Source organism: Silurus aristotelis (assembly GCF_946808225.1).
Source record: "Silurus aristotelis genome assembly, chromosome: 11".
Classification (NCBI taxonomy): domain Eukaryota; kingdom Metazoa; phylum Chordata; class Actinopteri; order Siluriformes; family Siluridae; genus Silurus; species Silurus aristotelis.
In genome coordinates this window covers 24,562,717-24,589,837 of record NC_139584.1, presented here as the reverse complement: position 1 = coordinate 24,589,837, position 27,121 = coordinate 24,562,717, and the positions used below count along the sequence as shown (strand labels likewise).

General features: G+C 41.4%; 1 protein-coding gene across 9 annotated transcripts in view; it reads right to left on the bottom strand.

Moving 5' to 3' along the window:
* The window catches only part of prdm16 (PR domain containing 16), a 180,523-nt gene that overhangs the window by 125,838 nt on the left and 27,564 nt on the right, over positions 1 to 27,121 (bottom strand). The window contains exon 1 of one of the 9 annotated variants that reach the window (XM_083554739.1): positions 13,910 to 14,059. The exons of the other annotated variants lie outside the window; for them this stretch is intronic. Coding sequence (XP_083410865.1) covers positions 13,910 to 13,922 — 13 coding nt within the window. The 5' untranslated portion in view covers positions 13,923 to 14,059. Of the gene's footprint in view, positions 1 to 13,909; positions 14,060 to 27,121 lie in introns of those variants that run through there. 9 annotated transcript variants of the gene reach the window in all.

Genomic DNA, 27,121 nt, shown 5'->3' with positions numbered 1-27,121 from the left:
GGTAAAAGCTGATCATTAAGACCAGGAGCCATGAAGTTACTGGAGATACCCGTGAGATTTGCCCAAGGCGCATTCTGCTGCTATCAGAGCATAAAAACGAATTGCAAATTGTGCATTTGGTTTAAATGTCAAGTATAAGGACAGCGACCACCTCCCTAACTCAGCGCCTTATATGGCACGGTTGCAGCTGTATTACTTTCACTGGGGATGGGTTTTCACTGGAGATGGGGATTACAAACGCAACAGCCACTTTCGCTTGTGTCCATGACAACAGCCATGCCAGTGCACACATATTGACTCAGTGTAATTTGTAGAAGCACCAGTGCAGTTTGCTATCCAAACACAGGACCAGCAATCAGAGCTAACTAGGCCGCAATTACGCCAGGAGTGCTTCCAATCAGCCACGACTCAGCCCCCTTGTGAGTGCTGCCAAGAACACAACTTTTATTGCTCTGAACTGTTTCCTTTCAAATTGAAATGCTATTTACTCATAAGCAACCTAAACCATGCTTTAATATATATATATATATATATATATATATATATATATATATATATATATATATATATATATATATATATATATATATATATAAATTCCTGTAAAAAGCTAAGGGGACTCAGTTTGAAAGCTTTTCCAGGCAATTGCACATACAGACAAACACAGCTGTAAACATAAAAAAAAACAGCATGATGCATGTACAATGCAGTGAGGAAGAATTCCTTTGTTGATTTCTTTTTTTTTCTCCAGCTTCCATCTTCTGGTTGGAAATGTTCATCAAGCTAAATATCCACTGCTCTAAATTGCTTTAACATGCCTTATAGATTTTGTCTTGTGAAAAATATGTGACAGCACAATAATTAACAGACACTAAGCTGTAAAAAAAACAAAAAAAAAAGCGTAACGTGAAGACTGGTGGCGAAGCCTCCCGACCCACAGGGATAGAGAGATCCAGGAAATGTATCTTATAAAAACCCACCCATAAAAAAGCGAGCGCTTTAAAAGAGATCCTGCGTCATCTTGTGATTCCGAGGGAAAAGAAACGCTTTCCCAATTTCTTTAATGATCAGACTTCACTGGAGTCTCAAAGCCTTCAGTGCAATTAACTGAAGAACATGTGGCCTAGTAGTAGCTTCTCCTTTTCACAGATCAATTAAAATTTTACAACCATAGCCTATCTGGTGCTGTTTGCAAATCAAAAGTGTTTTCAAGCCCGTTAAAGTTCTCTCTCTCTCTCTCTCTCTCTCTCTCTCTCTCTCTCTCTCTCTCTCTCTCTCTCTCTCTCTCTCTCTCTCTCTCCCTCTCCCTTTCCTTTCTTTTGGCATCCAACCCATCAAGTACAATTTTCAACAAGCAAAGACAGGGTTGGAAAATCTATTAAACACTCCAGTTAAGGAGGCCTGCAGAAATACGCACTAAAAGTTAGCGATGTAATTGCGTATGTATTCGAGAGGCCAAAGTGTAATGCACAAGCAACCACCCGAGCTGTGAGCCTGAAATGCAATTTACAAGCTCTTATTCCTGCGCATTAAGAACGTGTTCCCAAAATCCGCCTATTTATATGATTTCACACCACAAGGAGAAGAGGCATGAGCACGAGATGAAAACTCATCCATTCTATTGTGTTTTTTTTTTTTGGACAATAAGAGCTTAAACACGCTCAGGGGGAAAAGTGAAAAGCATTTTTCAAGGAACCTCAGCGACAGAACACAAAGCTGACATTTTGAACTGACTTGCTCTCGCAGCAGTTTATGCAGACTGGAGGTTTTTAGCACTGTCTCCTGTAGATGTTTGGATGGAAGAAGCGAGAGACAGATAGTGCCTTCCTCTGTGCCTCTCTATGTTTTCTCTCCCCCTCATACTGAACTATTTATCCTGATTACACCACGGCCGCCATCATTAATTCGCACCTTGGGGGTCCCCGCGCTCCTCTGAGCTCTGGTCACAATGAGGCGCTTGTTCAGGGTTTTTGTTATTCCAACTGAAACTACCGTGCGGCCCGACCCTGCCACATGAAGGCTTCAGATTTATTTGATAAATTGTAAAAAAAAAAAAAAAAAAAAAAAAAAAGAGTGACGCTTTTAAACGGCTCCCTTTGTTGTAGTCGGGAGAGATACTGACACGCATGTAGGCACACACAAACACACACACATGTAGGGAGATCCTGAAGTTCTGGCCTTTAACAACTCTCTATGGGAAGAGTTGAGACCATATGTGTGTGTGTGTGTGTGTGTGTGTGTGTGTGTGTGAAGATTCCATTACACACAATTTTTAATACTAGAAGAAAGTGAGCACCGAGTGCATTCGTTTGAACTGAGAAGTCCAAATGAGGCATCTGTGTTCCCCGTTTCAGTGCACCGGGTGCAGTTTCCTCTCTGCTTGAACCCTGCACTCTTGTGTTTGCTGATGCCCTGCGCTAAATGAGATGTGAACAAGGGATCCTGCACTCAAATAAACAGCCTGATCTCAGCGGAGCTCTCGCATTTCCCCCCCACGCTCAGCGTGATAGCAGAAACGATCGTATTTAAACATGATAGCAGTTTTGCACACAGAACGTCATGCATGGTGATGTGATCAGTGGCTAAACTTTATAGGCCAGTCATTAACTTGGGCTCTTTTTCGTTTCAGTATTAAGTAAATTGCTCTTCATCCTGAAGGTGATTTGTCAACAAGTTTTTCAATACAAAGTGTGTGCTGGGCTGAAGAAAAGGAAAAAACAGCTCTTCCTATGATGGGGGGGGGGTGTTCTGGTATTTCTGGTAACAGCACTGACCAAAGTCATTTGAACGTGCCATGTGGTCCATTATTCTACTCACGTACTTAATAATCCAGAAATGTGGTCCCACTTACAAAATTACTGCCATCATTAGAGCCACAACGGGAACCTTTTTTTCTTTTCTTTTTTCTTCTTCTTTTTTTTTTTTTTTTTTTTTTTACCTGTTCTGCTTTAATCAGAGCTTTGATGATTTTATCCGGACTCAAAACTCTACTGCTCTTGTTTTAATATAGGAAGAAAAAAACCGTGCCAGTAAAAAATCGAACACACACACACACACACACACACACACACACACACACAGCAGGGATGAAATAGTGTGATCTTTTCCATGGCACAGTTATTTCGATTGACGCAACAACGTGTTCGGAAAAGGGGGCGCAAGGGACAGTTCGCTAGATTACTGAATATGCGTTCCAGAAAACCTGCACTGTTTCCCCTTGTAAAAGCAGCGGGAATTGTTTCCAAGTAACACTTAAAGTAGCAATATTGCCTCTCCAGTGAGGTGAGAGCCATGGGGCAGATTGAAACCAGGGGAGTTCCCTCATGCCTCTGAATTCGAAATGTCTTCAGTGCTTCAGATGCTCCTTATTGAAGGGGCCAGGCCTGAAATCTGCAAAGACCCAAATTACACGCAGACACAGGGTGAGTGTGTTTGTGTATACAGTGTCCAAGCCAGTTCAAACTCGGCAGTGTGTGCAGCCTCTCTCCACCTCGTCTGCTGGAGGAAGACAAACTGGCTGAAGAAAGTGCTAAAGGAATTGACCTTGACCACTGCGGCTGTTTGAACAGTCGATACACAATAAGTGCTAAAGGAGCGTGGCCGAGCTGTCGAGCCCACAGCCCGCTGCAGCCTGCCAGCGCTGGAAGAGCTGTACAAGATTCATTGGAACACGAAAGTGAAAATTTCCCTGACATTTTTAATGACCCGAAGCAGATCACTGCATACTTTTAGAAAGTGTGTTTATATCGAATTATCATAAGTAAAAAAAAAAAAAAACACTTACACAGTGAAAGATAATCAACAAAACCATGGCATGATGTGGTCAAAGCAGACCCACTGTCATCACCTCAAATATAAAAAAATAAAATAAAAATAATGAATTAATACATTTTTTAAAGTTTAAATCCTCCACCACCACAGATATTTCCACAACAATATGTTAATTTATTAATATAACTTTTAAACTAAATAACTTTTTTATCCGGTTATACATTCATAGATTGATTCAATACTATTTAGTGTTTTGTGAAACCACTTCATGTTATAAAAACTATAAACATGAATTCCCTCCCTCATTGTTTTGCTCTTTGCTAACAAAAAAAAAACTCGAGGCATCACAAATGACCCTACGTCTCTGTGTTGTTGCTACATATTAAATTAACTCAAGATAAATAACACAATATCAGTGTAGTAGTTCATTGAATAATTCTCATAATGATTAGCTTTTTTTTTGTTGGATGAATAAAGGAGAAAACGCCACGGAGCTGTGAGATAGCCCTATTTACGGTGCTGCGATCCGTAGCAGGATTTGTAACACCTTTTGCGTTTAATAGATGAATGGCATTAGAAGACTTAAAGAGTCTCAACAAAGCCTAATCAGTTACCACAATCATATTAGGGTCTGCAGGAGTGAGACGACTTGCATGCATGTGTGTGTTTGTGCGTGGGTGTGTGTGTGAGAGAAGAAGAGACAGAAAGAGAGAGACAAAGTAAGAGAAAGAGAGAGAGAGAGAGAGAGAGAGAGAGAGAGAGAGAGAGAGAGAGAGAGAGAGAGAGAGAGAGAGAGAGAGAGAGAGAGAGAGAGAGAGAGAAGGAGAGCATGTGCTGCTCCTGTCAGGCTCCTGATTGCCATTCTAGTCTGTGGCTCTCCCTGGGGAGTATCACGAGACCTTGCACAGACATTTATTAACACGACAGATTAATAGCGCTTGGGAAAAGACATTTTCAGAAACATGATAAATATTAATAATAATCAATACTAACTTACATTTGCCAAATTGAGTTGCAAACATCACCCAGGGAAAGGAGGGCAGAGGAGGGGGAGAAGTGAGAGAGAAAAAGAGAGAGAACCAGAAGGCTGGTTTGCTAATAAATGCCAGAAGGCTTCAGCCTGGTTAATGACAGAACAGCATATGCTCCACACACTCAGACATTGCTGCTGCTTTTCCTGGAGTGGAGCATGGCCTTGCCTGGCATTGCTTGTAAATCTTTGCTATTAATAAAATAATACCACAGATTCTTTCATCCAAGGATGAGGAGACGTTGCTTTGCAATACTACTTTATGTATGTGAATCATGAAAGATTAAAGCATAGACATATATACGTAAAAAAATAAAAATTAAAATAATAATATATATATATATATATATATATATATATATATATATATATATATATATATATATATATATATATATATATAAGAAAAATTGGTTTATCGCCACCCCAGAAATAAATAGACCATATTGAAATGTAAAATGCGACACCCTGATAGACATGATGCACACCGTGCATTTTAAGTGCGTGCTTGTGTGAGCTGGCCCACTTTCAGAACGCTTTAGCTGTGTAAAGAAAACTCACTGAGGTGAGCAGTCCACTTCATCACTATTCCATCGGTTTTTCTCCCTGAGCTCTGACTTGGCTTCACCTCCTTTCCGCCCTCTCTTTCTCCTCATCTCTCTCTCTCGTTTCCCCGGGCCTTTACCGTTCCTGTGTTTCAGTGGGCACATTACCATTTTAGCCTCGGGCTCAGAGCGCAGCCTCACACAGCCGGACCAGTGACAGCTTATTCAGGAACAAATTCAACCTTTCCCCTCTGCCTTTACTCCACTCTCGTCTGCCTCCCTCCATAAGAATTCAAATTTGTTTGCACTTCCCAAATGCGCTCGGAGGAAACGCCGTTGCTCGTATTTAATTGCCAGGCTTACACAGCTCTCTCTGTGGAAAAGAAATCAGGGGGTGGACGAGGGCTGCCCAGAACTGTAACTGAACACTTGTCTAACCGAGCACTTCGCTAATGGCGCTAAAGGGACTACAGCAAGTAGACTGCGACTACCTCAGCACTATTATACAAGCATACATCAGAAGCATAGAGGGTTTTTTCTCGAAGAAACTCGGTAAAAGAAGTGCACAAGTTCCCATTCGTGGAAAAATAAAAAGGGGCGTCCCAGAGGCTCCTGTATTAAAACAGCTTCATTTAGCAGCCTACTGGGAATTGCTGCACAAGGGAAAGGTGGTGGTGGTGGTGGGGGGGACAAATACATTCGTTTTTATTAAAAGGAAAAGCCATTGGTTTAGCCTGCAACGGTATCTGAGTGGGGGAAATGATTTTCACCTCTGGCACAGGGAGCACTCCCTGGTTATACATCACCCGATTACTCCTCGACTGCCCCGGTCTTAGTCATTAGCTAGTGAATTAACGACAATCCACCATGCTATTAATCACACTGACAAAAGTGTTAGCATGCCACTGACCTGCTGCCGCACAGGGACACAAGCAAAGGGGGGTTGTTAGAGAGAGAACGCAAGGAAAGAGAGAGTAAGAGAGAGAGAGAGAGAGAGAGAGAGAGAGAGAGAGAGAGAGAGAGAGAGAGAGAGAGAGAGAGAGAGATGGAGTAAATTGGGGTAGAAGATGGAGGGGAAGGTACAGTGTCTAAGAGCTGATAAACAGCTAGACTAAAAAAAAAAACGAGGACAGAATGAAATAATGGAGATGAATGAAAGAGTGGACTGTGGACTGGAATCACCTGAGCACTAGCACATGGATGCTTTTCACCATCCTCTGACTGTTTAAAGATCCCCCCCTCTGAGGTTTTTAAAAAATGCTGACTGGCCATAAAAGGCATTTATGGGGAATATGACAGAATTTGTGTTGCTTAATTCCTAAGTCGGTGCTTTCGGCAATGAATATCTGTCACTATCAGCAGATTCTTTATGGTGTTTAAGCTGTAAGGTAAAACATTGAAGAAACCTGCTAAGGGAAAAGTCACTGAAAAGTCACTCGTATTCACACTGGAGACTCCTTACAAGAGGCGAAATAAATGTCATCGAATAGAAACATTAATAACAGTGTTTTTAAGGGGTGATGCTATAGAAACGGATATATATATATATATATATATATATATATATATATATATATATATATATATATATATATATATATATATATATATACACACATTTTTCCTCATTCAGTGTTTGGCACAACGCAGTGCTTTTACCTCATACCTCATGCCAGTGGCAGAAAACCCAAAGCATGATGTCTTCTCATTTCTTAATTGAGTCTGTCTTAGCGAGATGGTTTTTTTTATGTCTGTGGACTGAGGCGAGCAGGTCAAGTGAATTAGGTGAGGTCGCTCAATAAGCCTGCCGCAGCACTGGCCTGGCTAATCACGCTGTTCTGGCTCATTGAGCAGTCAGACTCGAGCTAAAGGAGCACAGGCTGGGGGCCGGACCGAGACACTGGGAGCTGAAAGAACAACCTCTTGGTGGAACCACTTTTCTGTCCTTTCTCTCAGCACACACGTCCTTTCCCTTGCCGCAAACCCCCCTTCTCTCTCTTTCTCTCTCTCTCTCTCTCTCTCTCTCTCTCTCTCTCTCTCTCTCTCATATCTATGTCCCCATATATTCTACACCTTTCTCCTATAGCCGGCATTCATAAATCACTAATCCAGCTGAGGATGACATTTATGGAGAAGTGACCACTCAATGGAAAGGCGGCTACATGAAATGTCACGGCGAGGGAGACACTGTTATTCTCTTATAGCGAAGAGATGGGAAAGCTGTTTTATTCATCACACTCTTCCTTCACCGCAGGCCAGTGGAGCTTATAAATGAAACAATAAAATGGAACGGGGATTCCATGGTGTGGGAGAAAGTTTCAGTCGTCAGAAGCCTGGAATCACAACTATACCTGACTGAAGTCCAGAACACAGTAAAGCAGACGTAGCTGTAAAGCAACTGGAGCGACTTCAAAAATAACTTTACAGCGTATTATATTGTCAGTAAATGTTCATTGTCACACAAAAAACCCCTGCTATCAACACACATTTCATGTTAGCACTAACACTCGTCATGGGATAAATGACTTAAGGCAGTTCCCTCCATTCCCTAATGTTCACATAAGCCAAGATGTTTATTAGAAAATATTTGCTATGCCTCAAATCTATGAGGAATATACCAGTTAAAAGCATTTCGATACATCTAGCCTGATATTTTAGTTTCTTTCTTCTGATTCACAATAAAACTGCCTGCAGCCTCGGTTTGATTTATTCAGTCTGTCGATATTTTACACAGAATAATAAAAAGGCTAGAAAGACTGAGACGTCCAAATTAAGCAAACGCCATGTTTGATTAAACGATTATTAAGCGTCTGTATTTAGTTCTGTTTTAAGCGCAGCTAATCCACTTACCATCAAATCTAGTTTGATTTAATCCAGGATACTTTCACCGCATGTCAGAACCCACTATGGTAACATGGTATGATCAACTCGGATGGAATAGCCAGCATGATTAAAACTAAGGTTTCTTGTTTATATAAAAATTAGATAGCTGATAGAACAAATGTAAAAATGTTTTTTTTTTTAGGAAACAAATATGATTTTGAATAGAATGAAGATGAATAGATACAAGCAAAAAAATGACTTACTACTCAGCTTTTCCTTTTACAAGCAACAATGACAAAAATCAATAAATCTATCAATCTGTTTCGATTTTCCCTGCTGAGTACCACCCCGGGCAAGTTTCTTGGCATTAATGTTTCTGTGCAAAGGAAGCCATGTTGTTCTACAGGGGGAAGGAAGCAGGGAAACAGATGCTTCGGCATGGTGAATGGTGACAAGTGCGTTCGAGAACAATGCAGCCAGCTCTCCTGCACAACAGACCTGAGAACCAGGCCGAGCAACAATCAGCTGCTACACAATGCTCGATACCCTCCCGACAAACAATGAGTCTGGCCCCAAGAATTCTGGGAAAGGGGCTCCGGCCTGCTTCTCCAGCCTTATGGGCCACCCGTGCTGTTATAGGCCTGAGACTGTGTGGTGCCACCATGCTATGTTCTGATCCCAAAAGTCGGTGTGGTGGATTTAATAGCAAGTCAACTCACAGTAGCAAGAACTATGATTATTAAAATAAAAACACTCCATTGCAAATATTGTGAGTGCAACAATATTTTAAATTTGTGGTTGAAAATTATTTTCAAACCTGCTTTGAACATCATGTTGCATCATCCTTCCTAGCATTCACACCATTTGTTAATAGGCAAAGCATATGGTTTTAAACTGCAGCTCGGTTTATGCATAATAAAACAAGTTGCGCTTACATCTCTCTAATTTATCTGTGAACCAGGACACAGATATCATTCGTGGAAAAAGAAAAATCATAGACGTGAAGAATCAAGCTGCTGGAGATGACGTTATACGTTATATATATATATATATATATATATATATATATATATATATATATATATATATATATATATATATATATATATATATATATATAATAGTTTGATATGTTTGCTAGCTCCAGGGTTTCCTAGCTAGCTAACGACTGGAGTACTGGGTGCGTCAGTCAATTTCATTTTTAAAGCATTACTTTGGGGTCTTAAGCATTAATCCAGCCCTATATTTGCATTAATGTTAGCTTATTCCATTGTGTACTTTATGTGAGTCACACTCTGTATGAGCAATGCACTTTCCTTACACATTTCTTAAGAAATTCTTAATACAATTTTTATTTTCCAATCATTCGTTTGAAGTTTGTCTTCCAATGACAAAATAATAATTAATGATCAATACTTTAACCAAATTGCTTTATAAATGTAAATCTTTAATAATAAGATTATTTTAATGTGATACTAAATTAAATAAATAGGAGGCCATAAGGACCTGTATCGCTGTCTTTAAATGCTTAATGGCCCTACTACACTTAATTAACATTTATTGGCTACATAGTGGATGTGACTTTATTAGATGCATGGACTCTTGTTGTGCCAGCTTCACACTCCCAGACATAAATAATGTCTTTTTAACCCTACAAAGATGAACAGCCTGAAAAAGGAGGAGGGGTTGTTGGGTTAGAGACAGGCAATTTTCTCCCCGTTTAAAAGCACCGGGCGAATTGCGTCGAATTCCACATAATTGGCTAGCAATTAGGGAGGTCGCCGGGTCGATGTGGGGAACAAATGGCGCTCTTTAAACGGAGGTGGTCCCTCGGTAATGTGAGCCGAGCCCCCTCTTTTGTCTCTGTTATCTGTGTCTCTGCTCACCGTGTGACATCTCGAACAACACGTCGTCGCTCTCTTGGGACGGTGGGGTGAACTATTAGTCATGATTCAGAAAGTCACAACCCCTCTCTCTCTCTCTCTCTCTCTCTCTCTCTCTCTCTCTCTCTCTCTCTAATTCTCTCTCTCTGGTACTCTTGAGACATTTCGTGATGACCGTTTGGGCACCCATTTATTAAATACCCTACTAGTCCACCAGGGCCCTCTTCAGCCTCAAAGCATTTAACATTCACTATAGGTAATTATGAGTCCCAAACAAATTTTTCCATTGAAAACAAATTAAATGCTGCTGTTTGTAAGGAAAGTATACCAATTAACAATTCATATATGACAAGATTCTGTCATTCATCTCTAGGTTACACTTTATCCAGGTCAAAGTCACAACATATCTGAAGTCTATCTTTGCAATGCTGGACATGATGTGGGAAAACCCATGAAAGTGGTGCACACACTTATACACTCATTCACACCTACAACAAAATGATTGCCTGTTGTTTAGTGGGAGGAGGAAACTGGACAAACCCTATAAACAATAACCCACAAGTTGAGGATTGGACCATGGACCCTGGAGGGACTATCCACTCCCCACATGATAGTATTGTTTAGTATAATTTTTCCCTCTCTACTTGTGTATGATGGGAAAGAAAATCTGCAAATTATTAAAGCATATTTGAGTTGCTCACAGTAGTGTATTGAACAAAGCTTGATCAGTATTGATCATACATACACACACATACACACACATACAGGGAAATCTTGATCCTAGAAATGTCGATATGGAAAATAAAAAAGCAAGTACACACACAATGTTTGTGTGTGTGTGTGTGTGTGTGTGTGTGTGTGTGTGTGTGTGTGTGTTTGTGTGTGTGTGTGTGTGTGTGTGTGTGTGTGTGCATTCCTTTTAGCATCTTTAAAGAAACTGAGATTGTTTGATTCAAACTCAGATTATTACTTGCTTATCAGCTTCCCATAATTAAGTTGTTTTGTCTCGGTTTAATAGATCTGGGAGTAAAAGCTGAGGATAGCAGCGCAGATGAACAGCTTGGATCACGGAGGAAAGGGCCGGACAAGGCGAGTGCACAAATAAAGCCTGTCTAAACATTCCAGAGTACAAACAAATAATAGCTGACAATCAGTGCACTGCACAGCACTAATAAACATGCTTCCACTTCAGCACTGCTACTTTGCAGACAGCAAACTGTTTTTTTTTTGTTTTTTTTATATGCAGATATTACAAAGATATTTAGCATTATTCAGTACGGTCTAATATCGGAAAAGGCTCGCAGACACTGTCATTTGATCACTGGAACACACATCTCCACTATACTAACTGAATAGGAAAGAACGAACTTTACTACATTTCCACATGACGATCAATTAAGATGATTTCATTAACCTTGCAATTATGTTAGTGGAAAAAAGCACTAAACAAATCGTGGAGTGTTAAGAAATATTAGCACAGTGACTTGAAGATATATATCTGTATGTGTGTGTGTGTTTGTGTGTGTGTGTGTGTGTGTGTGTGTGTGTGTGTGTGTGTGTGTGTGTGTGTGTGTGTGTGTGTGTGTGTGTGTGTGTGTGTGTGTGTGTATATAAACATGGTTAAATTACCTTACGGATGCATATGCATATGTGGCCTGAAGGGGAGGTGATTGCTTAGTAATTAAGGCATTGGGCTTTGGCTCTAAAGGTCTTCATTTTAAATCCCAGCCACACCCAGCTGACACTCCTGGGCCCCTGAGCAAGGCCCTTAAAACCATAGCTGCTTAGTTGTATGAATAAGGTAAATGTAAGTAACTCTGGATAAGGGCATTTGCCAAATGCCATAAATGAAATGTACAGGTAGTTTTATGATTTGATATATTTTTAGGGTGTATGCTAACATTCATTCTAAGAATATAAAGTGTATTAGTTGATGCAAATAAATTGTAAACTTTTTAAAGCAACTATCTGTATGCTAGCCATGCCCATTTTTTATATACTAAAAAGATCTGCTTCTAGTTGCTCGCTTAATTGCTAAAGGGGTGATTTTATTACTAGTTATAGTGGTGTGCATTGCTCGTTGTGTAGGCTGTTTGAATGTTTAAGTCGATATGATCATATCTGAGTAAAGTAAAAAAAAACAAGATCAGAAAGATACCGTAACCTCTCAGTGGCCCAGCATTTCCTAAAACAGGAAAAAAACAGCGCCACAAAGGATGCAATGTGTAACAGAATGGAAAGAAGTAGTGGTCTATCAAAGAGTAGTATGGGAACAGGAAAGGGGAGATTTCAATGACACAATGTCTCTCTCTCTCACTCTCTGGTGTGACATTATAAGGGACATTCAGCTACGCTCTGCCCATAGATCAGTAGGCACTGCTGGAAATCGAGGGAAGGGACGAGGACGAGGACGTGACATGGAAAAAAAAGAGAGTGGGAGAGAAAATGAATGTGACAGTGGGAGATGATGAAGGCAGACGGGAAAGCGAAAGAAGGGGAGCAAAGGCCACGTCTGACTTCCCTCCAGATAACGTGTGGCACAATTAGACATCCTCGACAACTTCCATTATGCCTGATCAAATATTTATCGCACTTTCCAGATGATGTCGTCCTCGCTGTCGCCTCATTTGCATAACAAATGGGAAAGACACTTAACAAGCGAGTGAAAATGGGGGGGGTTGCTTGGGGGGATTTAACGCGCAAGATAACGGGAGCGATAGATGGAGAAAGAACGAGAGGAGGTGTCAAAGTTCTGTTCAGGCTCCCTCCATTTCATTTGGAAAACGACAAACGCCTCTGTCATCAAAAGTGCCTGAGGGAGTTTGAGGGGTTTGAGGGGCACTGGCAACCGGTGAACAAGGATGGCTAGCTGATGCTACCTCACAGAGCTATTAATCATTTTTGCATTGGGAAAACCGGCAGTAAATTGAGCTCATCAGTCTCGATATTAACCAGGAATCAAGGTACAAGGACGGCGAGGAGGCGGAGGAATCCTAATGGCAGACTCTTATTTTTATTCATTTTATTTTCCTATCAAGATGCCAAGACCTGACAACACTGGGGTGTAAATCACTGAGTGCAAATAGTTTCTAGAAGAGGTTTATTTCACAACTCGAATTCAGTGTCCTGGCCCAGAGCTGTTCCTTATAACTGCTTTACCACAGCCCTGGGCTGTAGAGAAAGCAGGAGAAATGAAAGAGCAGGGACTGGGGGTTAAAGGTGGCCAAGCCTCCTGACAGGACAGATGGAGAGGAGGACAGAATAACGAGAGAATGAAGAACGAGCACCTCCGCTCAGCGCTGACAGCCCTGCGGACGGGATATGGATGACTCTCTGACGCGCAGGCATCAAACAGCCACCAACGTAGATAAAACCAACAAAGGTGTGGGAGTGCAATAAGTACAGGGAAAGAAAGAGCGAAAGGAGGAGGGGGGTAAAAAAAAAAAAAAAAGAGAAAAGCGTGGGAGAACGGGGAAAAAATCAAATGATCTTGGCCTCCCTGTCTTACATTTGTTTTGCTTGTCAGGAGGAGGAGAAGCTGTGCATGACTCAGGACTGTAAATCACATGCAATCGGTCAAATGATAATACCACAGTAATCTTCTGCTGCTCTGCCTTGCTGACAACTAAATGAAAGGCCTCCAAGATATCCAAGCAAAAAAAATAAATAAAAGGTTCACCTTTGGCATTGATGAAGTTGATGCGACAATATGTTGTTTTTTTTTATTAGGAAACCAACTCATGCGGTTGGCATGAGTCATACAAACAACGCTGCATAGAAACATGCCTTTGAACAGAACAACTGCCTGGTCATGAACTCAACACACTCTGACAACTCGATTTGAAATAAAAACTTACCAAAAGAAGACATGATCTTAGATCGTCCTGTTCTAATACGTGTCCGGTTCACATGAACTCCCGTCACCAATTAACTGAGCTAGTGTGTCTAATAATCGCTCGCTCTCTTAAACACACACACATTCTGAGATAGGGGCTTTGCTAGTGAGGAAGGCCTCTCTGGCCAGTCAACGCTGCTAACGTGAAAGAATGTCAGTGTCAGAGATAGGATGAGTGCAGGAGGACAATGGTGCAAGGGAAAGGACACTTTTCAGAGGTCAAGCTGAGAGAGAGAAAGTCAAGCACAATCCTTAGATCTAGGTGAGAAAGGGCAAGTCGTGTGTGTGTGTGTGTGTGTGTGAGAGAGGTTTTTTTTCTTGCTAGCTCCCTGTTCAAGTGAAAAATATCTCCACTGCAATTGTATTCTTTATTCGATTTTATTCTTTATGCTATTCTTGACTTTGGCCAAATGTCAAAGAAAGACTACGGAGTGTAAAGTAACAGGAGTGTATGAGTTGCGATAATGTCAAATTATGGGTTGAACAATGTGTGTATGTGTGTGTGTGTGAGAGTGAGTGTATGTGTAAAGTGTGTATTGTGTGTGTAGGAGGCTGGCAGAGTCGCTGTGTCCCCTCCACCCCACCCGTGCTGGCACACATGAGGCAGCTTTGCTCTCCAGATGCAGCCAGCATTCCTTTGATAGGATGATACAGGGGTTGGGGACTAAAGCTGTTCCATATGACACTCCTCACATGGCTCTGTCCGACCACCTCTCTTTCTATCTCTCCCTCTCTCGCTCTCTCTCTCTCTCTCTCTCTCTCTCTCTCTCTCTCTCTCTCTCTCTCTCTCTCTCTCTCTCTCTCTCTCTCTGTGGGGGCAGAGGGAGGATTTCATAGGCACAACAAGGGGTTTGTGATGACAGGAGCCAGGCCTTGTCACACACCAAAGGATCTGTGTGTCTTTATCTGCTTTAGCTCGCCCACCATGGAGTGAGGAACGAGAAAAAGAGAAGTATAGAAAGAGAGAGGGGAATGATCTGTGAAACGGCAGAATGAGAATAAACTCTTTGAGTTTACTGAGGAAGATGAAACTGCGGCGAGTGATCTAAGCGTTTCTTGTTCTTGCTAAAAAGTTCATGCATTGATGTATGAAGAGATGCAGTGATCCTCGTCTTTGTGTTCATCTTGTGTCCACTAGACCGATTCAATCCTCCTCTCGTCCATGCTCCTTACCTTTTCCCACTTTTCTCCTCTCTTGACCTCCTGGGTGGGCTGTGAATTTTTTTTCACCCCCCCCCCCCCTTCTTCCCTTCTTATATTTTTTCAAGTGCTGCACTAGTAGGTAGGAGTTTAATCCCTCTCTAATTCCTGAAGCTGATTGGGTTTACAGGGCCATGGATCAGGCGTGTAGGCCAGTCCCGCACACGGTGCCTGAAGAGACCGGGACCCCGGCTGCAGGGAACAAAAGGACGTCTGTCTGGTCGCCCCTCGCGCTCAAGAGGCTTATGGACATTTTTCTCATTTTTGAACAGCTAATATCTTGCAAAAGTTGTCTAATCTCTTTAAGTTTAAGTTGAGCCTTTGTAAAAGCCCAGGCTAGCTGTGCTTATGACTTGACTGTTATCCAGCATCGTTTAATTAGGTCAGAGTGGAACTGCATGGTGGGGAAGACAGACATATGTCCAAGTCTAGAGCTTTACGATACATTCTTTAATGATGACCAATTTCGTTCTGACAAAAAAATGAAAAATAAAAAATCATCATAAGTGTGTTTCTTGAATTGCAGACTACTGCGATTACTGATTGCGATCCAATCTGTTCCAATCAGCATCAATTTTACATGTTCCCACTGTACTTGTGTAACTATATTTCCTTATTCTCACCCTGCTATATACTTATATGAAACCTAATAAACTCCTGCTCTCTTAGCTAAGGCTGATGTACGAGGGTATCTTATGACCCTGAGGTACAGGTGAAACTTCTTCAGTGACACACATGATCTTCTTCTGCTCGCACACTGGCCTCAGTGCAAGTTATAAAAGCCTAACTAATCACATAATTACATCCAATAAAGGCCTGAATAGAGAGGGGACGGACATGACATCAGTGAGAGCTGAAGCAGGAATGCTTAGATTACAGTTTTGTCCTCTCCTTATTTACCTTTGTAATGGGATCGAGACACAGGACACCGCTTTTTTGACAATACCCTTTGCGTCCAGCGCAAGTACATACTAATTCACTTCTCCCCCCCACTCCTCTTGCTGGATGAGAAAAGGCTTGGGTTACAGGAAGCTAACCTGAGCTCGGATCCAGCTCTCTCTCGCCGACGTGAATCTTTAAAGGAGACAGGGCAGCAATCGGCGCACCTGGACGTGCTATCGAAAGACTGGGTCAACGGGACACAGAACGGTCACAAAGGCGAGCTCATTTTGAGAAGCGTTCCTTTTAGTGTTTGAGACGGCAAGATGGGGCTCAGTGTTTGACAGTGTTCTGTTTTGACAGGCTTGGCCATTAAAATATGTGGTAAGATTAAATCACTACCCCATCTCAGATGTCTCATTGGGTTGCACAACGCAGAGCGTCAGCTTTAACAGAAGAGTGCGGATCAACAAGCTTCCTAATGGCACCTGTACCCTTTTCTATCCAGGCTGTGTTGTGTTTCCTGCTCAGAAAATATGGATCGGATTTTTCAACCCAAGAAAAGAAGAATCAAAATATTGCAAACGTATAAGATTTGTACATTGTCTCGTGTGCTTCAGACAGAGATCTACATTAATGCTAATGTCGCAAATTTGCAGTTAACAAACTAACAAACTCCTGTGCCAAATCATGACCTTGTGGGTTTTTTTACCACCACACGGTACAATTATTAACCGTGATTTTTATTGTATTAATTTTGCAAACAGTGGGACTACAGATTTATTGTTACTCAGAACTATTAATACCATTGCATTTAGAATTATTGCACGTTTTTTTGCACGTTTTTGCACACCTATTGTAAAAATATACATTCTACTTGTACACCTCTGTTTTTAATATTTTTTTATAAATGCTAATTTATACAAATATTTCACGCTAATTGTTTATATATATACATATACACTTTTGCACACACCTGTTGACTGTATGACTTTCTAATGCAATTAATACATTTTTCTCCCTTTTCTATTTACTGTTTAATATTGTTTAATATTTAATATTTAATATTTGCTGTAGTTTGCTGTAGTAGCCTCACTCAGAATTTCATTGTACAACCTGTCACTGTCATCTGTACATATCACAAATAAAACTTCATTTTCATCTGATCAGGTTTACATTTCACTGCATGTTGTATTTTATATACACATTATGTTTGTGACAAGTCTTGAATCTAGCTAGTTGTAATTTAACTTAATTTATGTGCAATTCTATTTATTCTACCTATTTGTGTCAACGTGCAATTGATCCTTTTATGGTTTCTATGGTAACAGCTTACACAGGTACTGTATATCAGACCTTCCTCATGTTCTAAAGCTATTAATTAAACTGCTGCATGTTGGACCAAATCATATCACCCTGACATTGATTATTTTCCTATAAAACCATTGTCCTGTCGTATTTTCTTTCTCACTTATCAAATGGAGCTCTGGGGCTCTATGACCCATAGCCCTAACCTTTGGCTTTATGGGTCAGCTGACTTAAAAGTGCGTGAGAAAAAGGCGGGTAAGCATTTAACTCTTATTTTCCTTGTCACTCCGCAAGTTCGAAATCTCGTCCTCTATCCATCCATTCCTTCATCGCTGTATCCAACATGTGCTCATCAGTTCATATATCGTCGATTCGCTCCGGCCAGCCATCCCTGCTGTCCCCTTTCCCATTCATTCTCTCTCTCTCTCTCTCTCTCTCTCTCTCTCTCTCTCTCTCTCTCTCTCTCTCTCTCTCTCTCTCTCTCTCTTTCTGCAGACACAGATGTGCCAGTGCTGAGAAACCATGAGCCTGGTGCATTGGCACAGAGCAAGAGCTACAAAGAGCGTCTGATTGGAAGCAGCGGGTGAGGACTTTTAACGAGAGCCGGTGAATAGAGGCCAGCGGTGAGCCAGGCCGCCTCTGCTTTGCCCTGCTCCTTCACACACCCAGCTGCCTGGTTCCATCAAAAGCCACCCGCAACAGGCGGCCTCGCTCTGCCTGCCTTTACCTTTGACTCGCGCACACACACACATATAGTCAAGACCTGCTCTTAACACACGTAGGCGTTTGCAGGGGCCTGGAGCCTGCACACTTTACACACACAAAAAAAATATATATTGGGCTTGTATTTCTCTCTGTTTCTCTCTCTCTCTCCATCTCTATCGTTCTTGCACACACACACACACACACACACACACACACACACACACACACACACACACACACACACACACACACACACACACACAAATACATCTCATTACAGAAGCCCAGTCCTAAATTTTGTGATGTCTTTTATTGCCAACAACTAGGAAGGAGTGGAACCTTATCATCAGAGTCACTTCAAGCTGTGGCAGAACAAGTCACCCCCTAGATAACAAAGTCTCTCATTATTTCTCTCTCACTCCCCTGTGCTCGCCTGATTACAAAAAAAAAAGGTTATGTGTTTCTCAATTAAAACTCCTTCCACCTTAATTCCGAATACGGAACAATAGAACGAGTTGTACAGCCAGGCGGTGGATCTGTCCAGCCCAGAATCACAGCACATATTTCACCAGTGACATTTCATACTTGTGGAGCCACTGGCCTTTTAGAAGAGTGACCTTTGGTATCGATCTCGACCCTCTCCGTCCATTCAGGCTGCATGCTGCGTAGAGAGGCTTATTTTCCTCCAAGGGAAGAAAGAAAGGTGGGAATGGTAGGGGAGATCGCATTGAAGCGCAAAATGTAGCATTGCTGGAGAAAAGTACGATGAGTACTATGTTTTTTTTTTTATTGTGATAGAACTTAATTGTTAGTAATGATTATTTATTTTTATTAGTGCATTATGGCTAAATGGCCTTAAGAGACGGGTACAACATTCGGGTGCATATGCATCTGAAATCGCACATGCCAAAATTGTTACAGAAATACCTAAAATGCCATAATATTAGTATAAGAAATATTTGATTTAACGCAATAAGGATATCACACGTAACCTTCTAAAGCATTCTAATCAGAACTGGTGTAATGACATCATTCGCGAACATTCCAAAAATAACAGCCTCTTTCTTAACTTGGGAATTTGGCAGAAAGCTCTCAGACATTCTGTTGCTTCTGCCTCATGTTTTGGACCACTACAACAACAACAAAAAAAGGATGCTGTGTCGCCTTGGTTTATACTAAATAAAATTATCTTGCGCTATTTTAGTCATCGGAATGTTACGCTGATGCCGATCCAGGATCGAGGGCTCCAGGCAGAACAGCTTGGAACGAAACCAGAACCGGCTTCTCTTCCCATCTCTCGTATATCATTCCTTGACGCTGCGCAAAAAAACTAAGACATCTGTGTTTTCAGGTTTACTAATTAGAGTCTTAATTACTGTAACTGCAAAATGAACTTGATGACTGGGGGTTAATTGGCCGCTCTTGGAGGCTGGGAAAACAACAAACAAATCCAGACCTGCTCTCGGTATGTGTGTGCTAAATTACCGACATTGCTGGAGTGTATAGATCAATGTATAATCAGATAGCTTGACGAGCCTTTTGAAGGCCTGGAAGCCAAGATTAGCCACTCAGCTCCCCATTCAGCCGTAATTAAGGCCTGTTAATTGCTACAAAAGGCCATTTGCAAGTGAGCCGCGCATTACTCCTGGTCTAAAATGGAGTCTTTGACAGTCTTTGATAGCTTAGCTTCCAGACAGCCCCCACAGATCACATGAGTACGAGTCTCACTCTGAGTGCAAAACAAGTCCGTCTGTGTCTTTGTGCTGGATCGATTTGATTTGAATTTCACGCTGACTATGGCTATGAGGCCATGCGGTTGCTAGAAAGGAATCTTTATCTTGGACTTAACCCTCCACGGCAGTAATCTCTCTCTCTCTCTCTCTCTCTCTCTCTCTCTCTCTCTCTCTCTCGCTCTCTCTCTCTCTCTCTCTCTCTCTCTCTCTCTCTCTGAGTGTAGTGTGTAAGGAATCAAATAAAGTTCTATCTTCCTCACAACCATGAGGAAACATAACAATGGTTCTCTTTTTAGCAGGTAACATCAGTGGTGAGAGGTAGTAGCCTTTTTTTTAGTTTGCTGAGTAGACTACATTCAGTGATCATGAATTGAAATGCGGATTGTTATTGCTTTTATAATGTTCTCAAAATATACTATATATCTAATATATCTACAGCTAGGTTTTTGAATACTTGTAGTTACTTTTGATTGATTATATTTTAATCAGTGTTATTTCCACGAAAAGAAAAAAAATATACAAAAAAGTAATGAACTTTAGAAACCTACATTTTGTTGGTGATTTTAATAGAACTCAAAACTATTGCTTTAATGAATGCATGCTTTTATGACGTATAAACCTCTTAAAGCTACGGAGCGAAAAAAATCATATGGTTGCATTTACTTGTTTGTTTGTCTCTATATTATATATTTATTATTATATGATACTATCTATCTATCTATCTATCTATCTATCTATCTATCTATCTATCTATCTATCTATCTGTCTATCTGTCTATCTGTCTATCTATCTTGTCATTCATATGCATATCGTAGAACATGAACAACCCTTACATCATGGTAAAGCAAAAAAAGTCAGCTATTGTCTATCGTTCTGGCCCTTTGGCCCATTTCTATTGACTCCTATTGGTCTTGGTTAATTGTGCTTAAGTGCTAAGTAATCGGCGGTCTATTGTTGCCTTGCAAATTACTAATCAACCTGGCACAATTACAGCTCTCAAGCCAAGCTCAAGGAGCTGTTTTAACAGCAGCATTAATATCTCAAATAACAACTTTTTTTTTACTTCAATAGCCAAGGCAATGTAGCTGTGGCTCGATGCATTTTGCTACTTTGTGTGCATGTGTTTTTAACACAGATTAAATATGCGATAAATCATTTTGTTTCCAGCTAAGCAATAGAGCAGAGGAAGAGGGAGTATTCATGAGGAACACCTCAGGCACTAGTACGACTTATTACAGTCACCTACCCGATAGCAGCTCTAGGTGAAAAGGGAACTACAGAAAATACAGAATGTTAGCTGCGGATTATTGGCCAATTGTAAGCTATACATGGACTGTAGTATATTTAATGTAGCAGTATAGTGAAAATTATAAGTCGAATCAGTTTTTTTATGCTCACCCTGGTGAATTGGCTGAAAGAGCTTATTCTGCAGTACCCTGCCACAGCCTTTATCACAGGGGCGAGTACTGAGTTAAAAACACAGTGAGCTCGGAAAAGGGAGTGAAAGATCTTGTCTACGTTTCATGAGAGACCTCTTTCTTTCCGCTGATTGCATCTGAGGGTGTATCGGAAGGTGAACAGTTTGGAGCTGTACTTCCTATAATAACTTGCTTATATGATGTCACTCATGCTGGGTAAATACCTGCATTATACTACCTTTTTTTTTTTTTTTTTTTTACTTCAGCTCTCCACTGTTTGCATTTTTAAGCCCTTATAATGATTGTTTTTGCAAAAGTTTGCTGAGAGACACAAAAAGGAGTCTCTTCGAAAGTGTGGAAGTTAAGTTAAGGGCAAATTCACCAAAACTTAATGTCCTCTTTTGTGAAACCAATTCAAGTTCAGATCCTAGTCACTTTCGTTCTTCAATGAAAAGAACACCTAAAATGGCCCGCTTCGAAGAAATCAATTCCCTGGTCCATTTTATTTAGAGTAATGGTCTCCATGAACTGTCTGTTGCAAATTCTGCACCCAAAAAAAGAAGAATACCTTTGTTCGTACGCATGAATGTTCTAAAAGGCATGAGGTCATCGCTTGTTTCTGGATGGCGAGTCAACAGCGTGCAGTAACTTATTTTTTTTAAGAGCACGTATCATTCTCGCAATTATCAGAGTTGGACCGAAGCTGCCTCTTGAATAAAATGGACCAGGGCTTGAAATGTTACCCAAAAACTAAATATGAACTATTTAAATCCTTTATGCGTTCAAAATCCCATTTGCAGCTCTCTCCTCACTCTAGCCTCCAAAGTTGGAGGGGAAAACAAGGGGGGAAAAAAAGAATCAGGGATAGTGGAAAAAAATAGGTGATGGATAAGGGGATGAGAAAGACAAGACTCTGAAACAATAAAGCCCCCTTTCCTGCGCTGCCTGAACAAACACGTATGCCTCCTGCCTATTTACCTTGTTTTTATATCTTTCTTCCACCGAACCCTGAGCAGACACAAAAGGCATTAAAGTATTACGTGCTAATGTTTTTGGAAGTGTAGCAGGGAGGTAGCATCTAGCGGCCCCTTAAACGTCTGGAAGGCAGCACATGGCAACCATTAGCACAAGGCCCTCTGTAATGCTGCTAAACCTGCCTGAGGCTCGCCTACTACCTCCCAACTTCTCACTGCAGCACACTGAGACACAGGGACAGTGTGTGTGTGTGTGTGTGTGTGTGTAGGCATGTGTGTTTGAACATACTGCTGGACCCTGTGTCAGAGGTTCACGGGGGCACTCTGTTCACATACACTCCTCAAGCCCCAGAGATGACACCCCGAAAGGTACGAGGCGACGACGAGAGCGCGGTTCGTTTTGTAATTTGTTTTGACGTTTTTTCATTAAGGACACACATGCACGGGATGTTCCTTGAGGCAAAGGAGCCCCATTGATTTCTAGTGCTATTCACGGCCAGAGAGAACATATTAATTTCAAAATGTTTATCAACACGGAAGCCAATACTTGGTAACCAAGTACGTACAAGCAAATCCTGCAAGGCTATTATAATCTCTCAAAGGGCATGGGGAAATGGAAAAGCTGATGTGCCGAATCACTTTCAGATATATTTTCTGGACAGAATAGCAATGCTGCATTGTTTGCTTGTTTGTTTGTTTTTTTATTTGCATCCTAACTCCTACAAGGCTGACGTTCGAACTGCTAGTTCTGCGTTTATATGCCTTTGGCAGCGGCTGCAGTCTGAGGCCCTATAAAGCCGGCAGTGACAGTAATGAGAGAGCTCAGTCCTGCTGCTTTATAGATCTGCTCCACACCCACTGGCACTGAGAGCCAGGGACACTAGAACAGGGATTGTGGTGGTGGTGGTGGGGTAATGCTACATAGGAACCCTCCCATGCACTGTAAGTACCCCAACACCAACGGGGAGACAAATGTAAATTTTTGGTTGAATGTGGGCAGAGGAAACATTATATAGAACGAATCAGATCTTTGTATGTCCTCTGTTTATTTTAAAAGCCGGTTTGTTTGACAAGCAGGGTGATGCTCTTCGTGACTGAATCCTGGATCAGATGTATTATTTTACACAGTGTAAGCAAGCTCCAAGTTTATGTCTGCAAGCCCTAACTGATGCACATTACATTTGATTTGCTAATATGTCCAGTAAGTGTAACACTTTCCTTTACATTTGCAGTGTGTAACACATATACACACACACACACACACACACACAAACACACACACATACACACATACACAAACACACCTGAATGCTTAAGGTTAGCCAGTGGCAGAAGGCCAAGCAGTACAGAGACCACACACAAACATACACACACACACACACAACTCTTCGACGAGTAAACACCACATCAAAACAGCCTGCGCTCATTTCGGCTCACATCCCTCCGTGGTATAATTGGTAAAATGTGGCCTGCATTAAAACTTGCTGACATCACTTAGTGATGAACTAGGCCTGGGCGAGCGCTAACAAGGCCAGCGTGCTAGCCAGGCCCGTCCGGATTTCCCGCATCCAGACACTGTTCCATTTGGCTCCTAGCAACCGGCCGCCTTATCGACCCAGCGTTTCGTAAACAATTTGAGCGCCAGCGTTAGATGGACATGCACAGTGAACATGTTCAAAAGTGTGTTGAAGGGGCTCACGACTCAAATTATTTGCACATGCGAGAAGGACTCTGGAGCATGGTGTCAACTCGTGCTTGGGCCATGTACTGTAAACAGCATGGGAGCCTCTCGAGTTTCACCTCCATTGTGCATATGTATGTGTGTAGGAGGGGAGTCCCAATTGCCTCAACAAAACCCTATTATAGAGACAATATGGGTTTGTACATTTACTTGCCCTTGCCCCTCTCTCTCTCTCTCTCTCTCTCTCTCTCTCTCTCTCTCTCTCTCTGCAATCTCCCTTCTCAGAACTCCCTACAACCCCCCTACAAAAAAAAAAAAAAAAACTCAACTCACTCTCTTTCCATGTCTTTCTCTAGGCTATTCACTTCACCTAAGAGGGTGGAGAGGAGAAACGTGCGGTTTCATTTCGGAGCGAAATCTAATTAAAACATGGTTAAGTTCACTCAGAGAGCTCCATTACAAGCTTGGTGTTTGAGATTCGGTCTACAGCCGCCCCGGCTTTCTCCATTAACACCTGCTTCTTTTCCAATTAGCCTCTGCAATAAAGACAAATGATCCAAGGGGGCCCAATTAATTCACTTCTGTCAAAGTCTCCGCGACCAAACTGTGTCACTGTGCTCAGGCAACGCAGCGCATGAGGATGGGCGCCTAGATCCGCACACACATACACAAGAAATGAACACACCAATTCACACACTCAGAACACAACACAACACCCTGAACCTTCATGAAAAATTAAATCTGTCACCAGATTGAAAAATATATATATTTTACTTGACCTAGAACATAAAAATGCTAGCTAATATGTGTATATGATCGCATTCCAGAAATGTAACTAAAAATTGGCAACAAAGGTGTGCTTTTAAACCCATAGTGTGATATAATAGCAAGTGATTTGTGGTTTATTTATCACATTTTCCTCTACTAATCCAAATCTAAGAGTACTGATGAATCCTTACTGCAGTTTTGGGACTTTAATGACACAGACATCAACCAAGCCACCAGATTCTTCTCCCTTAACACTGATTACAGACACAAATCCCTAAATATTATCCTTATATTTATAGATAAAACTTATATGAAAGAATGGAGTATGGTTTTCATGGCCCAGTGTCTCTCTCTATCTCGTTTGCTCTCTCTCTCTCTCTCTCTCTCTCTCTCTCTCTCTCTCTCTCTCTCTCTCTCTCTCTCTCAGAAAAAAAAAATAAATTCCTCTGATTTCCCCCTGAGTTGCTTGTTTGCCGGCTGCACCACTCCCATCATTCATCACTTGCTCCTGTCCTCCTTTGTTTGTACAGCAGATCACCGTGTTTGTTCTACCTGCGCGTTCCTCCGCTCGAACACAGCAGTGCTGAACAACAGCGCAGGACATCCCCCTTTTCTTCAGCACTAGAGATAGGAGGAGGTGAAGGAGTGATCAGACAGGTGGTAGCTTGTTGGAAAAGACTCATAACACACAGGGGAGTGTTCTTACAGAAATCAGAGTGTGTATAATATAAGGATTTGATGCTAGACTAGGAGTGCCAGAGTGGTCGGCGATTTCTCTGGGAATCCGATTGAATAATCAGTGTCCTTAAAACAGATCATGGCTCATGATGCACCTTTTGCTTATCTGCTGACTTTTCCCACCAAAAATGGTGACCATTTACCCACAAGGCAGTTGGACAAATAAGTTTATTCATTTGATTTTTTTAAATTTTTTATTATGCTATTTGTTGCACACTTGAAATACGAGACCAAAGACAAGCATGAAGAAATAACGATCAGGTTCATTTTTATTAAACAAAACAAAACAAAAAAATCACAAAACCGAGCACACACACATGGCACATTTTTCTCTCTCGTGTTCAAGGACCCAGAAAATGTTTCTAGCTGGCCAACATGTGCCTGATAGTGCTATGCATCTCTCTCATTGCCCTTTATTCAGAATAAACGAACTGTTGTAAATAAAACAACCATAATTTAAATTAAATGATAATATATCAAAACCCAACAGGCATCTGTATTATAAGCATAATTTCTATGTTTACCACATAAAATACACACACACACACACACACACACACACACACACACACACAAACTAAAAAAAATCATACAAACCTGTCAGATAGCTTTTCAAGGGTTCTTTTGATAATTAATTATCCTCAACTTCCAAAAATAGTTCTACTAGGAACCATTTCCCTAAAAGCGATGAAACATTCAAGGCAAACAGGCAAACATTTTTAATTACAGCAGCTGTAAAAATGTAAAAGGTGTAGCTTTGAATGAATGTGTATTTCAATCCATAAAGACACGAAAGAAACTCTGTCATTTAACACTGCAGATTTCATATTGTTACTGTATAGATGGGATGCTGAAGCCATGTTACCTTGGATACCATAAATCATAGATGTTAAATGGTATCATCAGGGAACGATTGGCTCTAGTGTGGAATAGTAATTCCTGCTGAATCACGTGCTTTATTTCTATGTATTAAGTAAAGTCCGGGTTACTTGAAGGCCCTTTTTTAACATGTCACTTTTTTGACCAGGAGAAGAATGGTGAGTACCTGAGTGAGGCCAATTTAAGACGGGCCTCATGCGTGGATGTGCAGCGGAATCCATCTCTGCTTTTTTTTTTTTTTCCTTATTAACTCTTTTCTATTAACTTCCTGCCTCGATAAGATTTTAATCAGAGCTCGAAAATTAACCGCCTTGACATTTATCGAGTCGAGCCCTAGTGCCTTCGGAAGCGCTTTGACCATGCGCGGACGCCTTGTTCTCCCCTTGTCCCTTTGAATGGGAGTTAATTTGGAGTGCATGATTTATCTTGGCGGGACTAAGCATGACGAGTCCACCACCTTTATTTTGTTTTTCAAAAGGAGGTCGGGTGGGGGAGAGCGTTATTGCGGGGTTGTCCAGTGATTGCGTTCGGCGGGGGAGACTGAATGGAGAATCGGCGTGTCGCCGAGGCACACATTCAAAGAGCAGATTAGGCATCTGACTGCAGGGATGACGGACGGATGGCTGGCCGTTATATGGACTGACAATGGTGTGAATACCTGACAGGATCAAGGCTGCCGTGACTAGTCCTGTTAGCCGTGTTCGCTCACTCCCCCTTCCTTTTTTTTTCTTCTCCTCCTTTTTAAAGGACAAAAACCGTTCCAGTTGAGTTAACACTTCCTCTGCCATGAGCACGGGTGCCCATTACACTTTACGATAATATTGGTAAGAAAGGCATGTCAAACACATTAGCATGGTTAACATTAATATTCACGTTTCAGTGGCTTTCTTT